Here is an 8,675-nt window from a genome sequence, read left to right on the forward strand (position 1 = left end):
TGACAATGAATGGATGGAAATGACTAGGTAACCAGATTAGGGATACAATGCCATGACAGTAGATTATGTATGATTTAAATACTTGATTACTAATATTAATATAATATTAATTAAATACTATAAATATTATAAATAAAGATATATAACAATAAAGATTATAATACATAATTAAAAAGTTTTTTAATTAATTACATTTTGCATTGGACATACCTGTTACAATCTTAATTTAAAAACTAAGGTATTACTACTCTTTTGTTATACTTGAACTGCAGAACAAGCAAGGCGAATACTAAATACAAACAATAATAAGCGAACACGAATAATAAAATATAATTAAGAATGAAACTAAACAAGTTTAGAATATTAATGAAAAACGAAAGACATATTTAGCAGTCTTCTAAAATTGTATTTCGATGATAACAGAAAAATCATGCGCGTTTTTTGGTTGATCCTTGTGTTCGGAAAGAACAACATTTTGAAAACTTGCTAGAAATAATCATTTCAATCTGTAAAAGATAATTGCACTTGTAGATTGTTAATCGGGTGCCTAGGTCCATCGTCCGAAGCTCACAGTTGCTAGCGTTGGTCTCGGGGCGTTCCGATTTGTTTGAGGGTACCGATAAGTGTGGTACCTTACGTGTCCCGTTTTGTGATGCAAGGGTGTTCATGTGTTGAGGTTATACATGATGGGCTTCTGTGGTTTTCGACTATCAAGCTAGTCTCGTGAGATGTTGTCGACCATGTGATGTTGATCGGTTCCATTCCTGGTGCTGACGTTCCATGCACCTGTCAAGTAGCTTATGTTGAGCTGGTTTACCTGTTAGGCACTTTGATCATGTCGGGGTCACCAATTGTGGAAATGTTCGTCTTGGTCGGTCGGCGAAATATGTGGCTGTCGTTACGATTGTTTGTCCGAACACTCACTACTATTTTTGGAAAACAATTTGCGCAAGAACTAAAAACACTGGTTGTATAAAACTTGTTTATTTTAACATTGAACAATACATGTGGTCGACGGGAGAATTGATAGGATATTAGGTTAGGTAGAGGAAGAACAGTAGGGATGTGTAAATGGTACTGTAACAAGGGGGTAGAGAAAAGAAAAGAGAGCGAGACGTCGTCGTGATGGTCTTTTACAGTCTGGAACTGCATGGTACCAATCCACCAGCGTTGCCAACCTTTGAACATGATGTGGGTGAATGCGTGGTGGCCTAAAGGGTCGTGGCGGTCGCCACAGTAGTATAAACCAACTTTTTTTTTTAATTGGCCTACATTTTCTTTATATGAAGAAAACTGTTAGTACAAGTTTGATTGAGATATTATTTATTTTCCCATCTCATCTATTAAACACCATCATAGTTTTTTCAAGAAGCTCTAGCAAAATTGAACCATTATTATATAAAGTGCCTTTTTATTATTGTTTTAAATTGAGTTTCTAAGAACCATTTTTTAATATATTGTTTTAAAACAAAAAGAGGTAGAGTAAAGTTTTATTCAATCAATATTGTTTATATTAATACTAAACTTTTATTTGAATTTTTTTTAATTTGACCTACATTTTCTTCGTATTAAGAAAACTGTAAGTACAAGTTGGATTTAAATCATTTTTTATTTTCTCACCTCATTTGTTAATGTATTTCCATCACAATCTTTGAAGAAATTTAAAAAAATTGAAAATCTATTAGAAAAAACAATTCCTTAGAAATTTAACAATTGTATTAAAATTAACATATGACATAAAATAATATGGATTGAATAATGTTATTAAGTTATCTTAAAGAAGAAAAAACAGTTAATATTTATAAGGTTTACATCATCATTTTATTTATATTTTTGTAATATTATCTGAAATTTTTTTGGTACGACGAAAACTGTTATTACAAATTGGATTGAAGACTTCCCATCTAATGGATACCAACCACAAAGTTTGAAGAAGTTGAGTAAATTGAAACATTGTTTTAAAAAGAGCTTTTTCATTAATAATTGTTTTAAAATTAGAATCGAAACATTTTTAACATGAATTAAGAAAGGTACATTTGCAATTTTGCTTGCATTATATTTTTTAAAATCTGACCTAAATTTTTGTTAGCACAAAATGGTTAATAATATATAAATTTATCAATTTTTGTTTTTATATCTCCATTTATTGATAGCAATTACTATTTCGGACGAAATTATGTAATAATACTTGTCGATTTGTCTTTTGAAGGTTTTCTAGTTGGATAGGCTGGAGGGAATAAAACAAATTGAAATAAAAAAACATAAGTTTCTTTATTATTGTCCTCGATAAGCATGAGATGTTGTACAAAACTGTACTGTTATCGAATATATATACTTATATCACTCTGAGCTCTAATACTCTCAATCTACAAATTCATAAAATATAAAAACTTATTATATCCCTACATCCTAAATAGACAATATAGCCTCATTAATTTTTCGTTTCAATATCATATATTTATCTGAATTTGTACCATGTGCACTCTAAAACTTATACATTTTTTTCCATATATTTTTATCACTTTTTTCATCACCTCACAGATTAGTTTTTTGTCTACATCTCTAGGTACTGTATATCATAAAAACAAATATTATCAGTCGGTCGAAATGTGTGGCTGCCGCTGCAATTATTTGTCAGAACATTCACTACTATTTTTGGAAGGAATTTGCACGAGAACTGAAAACACTGGTTGAAGAAATACTGTTTAATTTTAATACTAAATTATACATTAGAGGAAGTACGGTAGCGCTGTGGAAGTGGTACTATTACAAGGGGATGGAGAAAAGAAAAATACCCTGGAACTGTATGGTACCAATCCACCGGCGTTGCCAACCTTTGTAATTTTGGTGACCTAAAGGGTCGTGGCGATCGCCACATATATATATTAATACACATATTAACACACATATAACAATTACAACTTTTATCGACTAATATTTCAATGATATATCTTACAAAAAAGCAGGTACATTTTTAATCATATGCTTTAATATAAAAGTGATATATCATGTGGGTGCGGATCCAATGAGCGAATCCTTTGGACCTTCTGGACCATCGTTCGTTTACGAACATCTCCGCGAAGGCGGAAAAGTCGAATACTGTAGAAGAGACGGTTTTCTTTCATTTCCGGATATGATCGGAACGTTTATGTTGAGAATGTGTCACCAGGTGGGTGCCCGGGTATCGCGAACCATTAAAAAAAAATCGACCCTCGTATTTACGATTATCTAGCAAATATATAAACTAAAAAGTAAATCACGTTTTGCTTATTAGTGTTCCTTCAATTTTTTTATAAATCTATAATAGTAGAAAACAAAATAATAGTAGAAAAGAAAAGAAAACAAAAAAATGTTTAAAGTTTTTTTGGGGGGGAAGAGAGGTGTTGTAGTCAGTCTGTGTTAACAACAAATCGTCGATTTACTGGAGGTGAACCACCTAGTGGAGCTTCTTGGTTATCTCTTAGTCGGTGCTCAGAAAACTGTGCCATGTGCGTTATACTTCTGCAAGAACAAGAACAATCACTTAGTCTTCGATTCCGTGTGGAAAAACGAAAGAAACAACACCGAATGAAATTTGTAAAAGATGAGTCTTTTTCGCCCATCGGCTTTCCTGTTCCAATATCTTGGCCAGGAAATGATCGCGGAATTGGATAGTTTTAGGAGACCCGGGGTGAAATAGTCTTACCCGACACTGACGAACAACCGAACCAACAAACTCGACAAAATTTTAAAAAACTCGAAAGAAATCTCTTCGACCTACATTTCTTTTGTATATAAAAAAACTGTTCCTTAAAAATGGGTAGCTGGAATAGATATCTTATATTTTATTTTGTTATCCATATAAAGATTCTGATCATATGTTCTATTCACATATTTGTAATTTGTACTACGCTTTCAATTATATCTTTATTTTGACCTACATTTGCTTTGTATGAAGAAAACTGTGACTAAGATCTGGATTCATATCTTATCTTCCTTTGTTATAATATATAGATACCAATTGTAATTTTTGAAGAAGTTTAAGTAAACTTAACCATTGTCATAAAAAAGTTTCTTGTAATTTTAATAATTATTTCATATTAAAATCCCAAATATTCTTAGTGCTGATATATTCGGTTAATAATTTGTGGAGACATACTATATTTTTGCTTGCATTGTATATTTTTTAAAACTTGACCTACATTTTTTGTTTGATCAAAACTTTTAATAATAGTTACATTCAGATATAATTTTTGTTTTTCTATTTCCATTTATTCATAACAATTACTAGTTTAGATGAAGTTGAGTAATGTAACGATACTTAATATTTCATTTGGAAGTAGAACACTTCTTTCTTTTTTTTTGGTTTTCTAGTTGAATAGGTTAGAGGGAATAAAACAAATTGAACTTAAAAAAACATAAGTTTCTTTATTACTGTCCTCGATAAGCATGAGATGTTGTACAGAACTGTACTGTTATCGAATATATATACTTATATCACACTGAGCTCTAATAGATAATATCTATCAATCTACAAATTCATGAAATATAAAAACTTATTATATCCTTACATCCTAAATAGACAATATAGCCTCATTAATTTTTCGTTTCAAAATCACATGTTTATCTGGATTTGTACCATGTGCATTCTAAAACTTATACATTTTATATTTTTTTTCATATATTTTTTATCACTTTTTTCATCACCTCACAGATTAATTTTTTGTCTACATCTCTAGGTACTATATATCACAAAAAACAAATATATATATATAGATTTTTAAGAATATAAATCGGCTTTGTTCTTTGAAGACGGTTGCTGAATCAGTCGTTTGATGAATTCGTTATCAAAATTATTATCAAAATATACATCAAGTCGAAAATAAAGTATCGATTAAAAAAAAGTAATAATAAAAAAAATACAGGGAGCTTCAAAGAATGATAAGCCGTCGAATAAATGAACAATTACAACTTTTATCGACCAATTTTTCAACGATATATCTTACAAAAAAAAACCAGGTACATTTTTTATCATATGCATTAGTTTAATACAAAAATGATATATCACGTGGGTGCGGATCCATTGAGCGAATCCTTTGGACCTTCTGGACCATCGTTCGTTTACGAACATCTTCTCCGCGAAGGCGGAAAAGTCGAATACTGTAGAAGAGACGAGCCGTTTTTTTTTTATTTCCGGATATGATCGGAACGTTTATGTCGAGATTGTGTCACCAGATGGGTGCCCAGATATCGCGAACCATTTAAAAAAAAACGACCCTCGTATTTACATCTATCAAATATATCAACTAAAAACTAAATCACGCTTTGCTTATTAATGATCCTTCAATTTTTTTTATAAATCTATAAAAATAGAAAAAAGAAAACGAAGAAATTTTTAAAAGTGTTACTTGTGGTTATGGGGGGAAGTAGTCAGTCTGTGTTAACGACAAGCCGTCGATTTACTGGCGATGAACCGCCCGGTAGAGCTTCTTCTTGGTCATCTCGTAGTCGGTACTCAAGATAACTGTGCCACCTCGCGTTATTCTTCTGCAACAACAAGAATAAACCGTTAGTCTTCGACTCCGGCTCGAAAAACGAAAGAAAAACACCGAAAAAAAACTAGTCGAAGGTGGTGGTACTTACTTTAAAAACTGTGGCAAGAATCCCCAACCAGCGTTGGCTTGCTTGAACGTTAAGTAGACTTCGAAGGTGGATGGAGTCGATGGATCTAACTTGAGACAGCTCATCCTGCGACAGTCCTCCTCGCCTTCATAGAGCAGGTGCAGTGTCATTCCCTGAAGCCCGCAGCACTCGGCCTGTGCCATTTTCAGAATATGTTCGGACACACGCTGCAACAACCCATTGGGAAGCAGAACTTCACCGGCGGACAGGTGGGTCTTCTTCGCCGATCGTATTTCCTGCTCCAACATCTTGGCCAGGAAATGGATCGCGGAATTCGATGGTTCTAAGAGATGCGGCCTGGGATCGTCATACCATTCTAGAAAAAAAAACACCGCTATAGATTCTATACAACTCACCAAACCAACCAGCTCGACTACACCTCAAAAAAACTCGAAAAAATACTCACTATTTTGTGCTTGATATTCCGTATGAGGATGATTGTTTTGGACTGGTAATATTTCCATTTTTTTTTAATATAAAATTTAAAAATTCTAACACTTATTGATAATATCACAATAACCGAAGCCTAGGCCTCCGAAGATTAAAAAAAGGTGACTTGCTAGTGCAAGCTCGCTTTCATACACTTTTCTGAACTGAACTGCCGGCTTGAACAGCTGACCCGGCCTTTTATAACCGAATCCCTCCTTTGTTCCGACGACATACGATCGTCCGGATCGGCTATCCTCGCCGGTCACATTATTTCTTTGTTCTCGTACGCGGTGTGTTGTATCTTTTTTCGGTCGCGCTATAAACGATTTTTTTGCATCCAGGGAAAATTTACGGAAACCCTACGTGTCCTGGGATGTTTCTTCAAAGGTTTCCCGTAGGTTTTCCGAGGAAAATCGCGTCGTATAGTTTCGGGATGTCGCTTTGTCGGTAGGCAACCGCCAGGCTCGGTAACGATGATGCAATATGTCCGATAAAAATCGGTAACGGGTCGAGGAGGTTTGTGCTGGCTGTATCGGTTTTTCATCGATGGAAATTCGGTGTTTTCTGACAATTTTTCGGTAGTTCGTGTAGCTTCTAGTTTTGTTGCATCAGAAAATAGTTCCCGAGTTTGATTTGAAAAGTTCGTAAAGAGTGAGTGACACAACAAAGGGGCTGGTTCGAACTCGATGCTATTGATCGGTTTTGTTGGTTTGTAATTATTTTTATTCAGTTTTCACGAGTTATGTTTTTGTATAATAATTTTTAAAAATGTAACCTATTTATTTTAATAATCTAAGTTAAGTTTGTTCAGATGTTGAATTCCAACTAGTAACACTAAAATAGGCAATAGGAAGTGAATTTAATTTATTACATTCAAAAAATAGCTTTTTAACTAGAGTTAATCCCAACGCGTAAATATGTAGTTCCCTATTTAGTTAGTGATAATAATCGTTGATCTAAGTTGCGTCAGAAATCACCGTTTTCTACAAAGTTTATGATTACTCACCAAAATTTAGATTAAATATATTTTGTATAAAATTTTTTCCTAAAAAATTTTAAAAACTTGGATTAATTTGGGCATTTCTTTGCCTCTGTCATCGATTTCCATGAACTCTTAATAATTTTCTTTTTTTTTTTAATTTGATTTTCATCTTTATTACATTATTTTTGGATTAAGTTTCGTTTTGAATTGTGCTTAATCAGAATTTTCTGAAATAACTTGAAAAATATAAATGAAATAATATTTTAATTTCAAAATTTTTGGGAAATTATTTAAATATGATTACGGCTAATATTTTCGAAAGTTAACCAAGCCCTAGATTAAGTGTATTTTTTTATAAAATTGTGTCTATAGAAATAAAGAAAAAACTTTTAAAAAAATTTTCGATAGATTTAGGCCTTTCTTTGCCTATATCATCAATTTCCGTGATCAATCCTAATAATTTTCAATTTTTTTAAGTCTGATTTTTGATATTTACTAACTCCTTTAAATTATTTTCCGAGTTTTATTTCGTATTTAATTGCCGGTAACAAAAAAAAGTGTTTTAAAATTAAGTTTCGTGCATATGTACGGAATTCTCTATCTTAACAGTGAAAATAATAGTTTATCTGGGTTGTATCAGACATAGAAGCGTCAGTTTATCTCGATTGTTTGGATGCTCTCTTAAATTTTCGATATTCCTTGTGTTAAAACTGAACAGGCTTTATATTATATTCATTTATTTATATTTATATATTTAGTTATATATTTTGAATATATATACCCGGAAGGAAAATATTTTCTCACCAAAATGAAGGTTTTAAAAATGTTCAAATAGTTTATTCCTTTGTGTCTGATAGAAAAAATCAATAATTTTTTCTTTCCTATTTTACAGTTTTTCATTCAAGTTTTACATTTTTTAATATTAATACTGTATGGAAATAGAATATTTTTATTAAGAAAGGTTAGTTTAACCGATTTTTGATAAGTTTAGACGAATTCTTTGCCTCTGTCGTTGATTTTTTCTATAAAATTTTTGGCCTAGTTTTTTTTTCAATAAACAAGTGACTATATTATTTGTAATTTTGAGAAACAATGGAATAAAAAATTAGTGGCCTATATTTGATTAATTTTGATTAAGGTTCTACACGCACAAAATATATTTAAAATATTTTTACCAAGCATATATTCAGAGATGTTCACAGTATTACTGGAGTTTTCTAGAACTCTCAAGTTTCGATGTGTGTGAACTTGAACAATAACATGTTGAAACTTGTATTTTTAACGTATTTTTTATTTTTTGTTTAAATAATTTTTCCTGATATTTAACTTTTATGTGTACAATTTATGAATTTTAATTTTTATTAAATTAGATACAATTTTTTAGTTATAGGTAAATGATTTTCAATTTTAAAAATTATTTTTCAATTATTAGAAATAGTTTCCAGGAAATTTAAGTGTTTAATGTTTTTAGATGTCTAGATTTCTCACATTTTGAGCTTTGGCATAGGTTTGCTTTGTGAAATTTGATTCTATATATTCTTTCTAATAGATTAAATATGCATGAGTAATTTTCGATCTATTAATTCTTTATGAAGATATAAAA

General features: G+C 31.4%; 1 protein-coding gene across 1 annotated transcript; it reads right to left on the reverse strand.

Moving 5' to 3' along the window:
• Positions 1 to 4,387: 4,387 nt before the first annotated feature.
• On the reverse strand, positions 4,388 to 6,278 carry LOC143194926 (protein charybde). The gene is made up of 3 exons (XM_076401723.1): positions 6,068 to 6,278; positions 5,623 to 5,977; positions 4,388 to 5,526 (listed from the first exon to the last, which is right to left on the reverse strand). The coding sequence occupies exons 1-3, from the start codon at positions 6,123 to 6,125 to the stop codon at positions 5,439 to 5,441; spliced, it is 501 nt and encodes a 166-aa protein (XP_076257838.1). The 5' UTR covers positions 6,126 to 6,278; the 3' UTR covers positions 4,388 to 5,438.
• Between the last annotated feature and the right edge of the window lie 2,397 nt (positions 6,279 to 8,675).

This window comes from Rhynchophorus ferrugineus, unplaced genomic scaffold, assembly GCF_030347505.1.
Source record: "Rhynchophorus ferrugineus isolate W39M unplaced genomic scaffold, kcgeb_rfMv2 rfM1, whole genome shotgun sequence".
NCBI lineage: Eukaryota > Metazoa > Arthropoda > Insecta > Coleoptera > Curculionidae > Rhynchophorus > Rhynchophorus ferrugineus.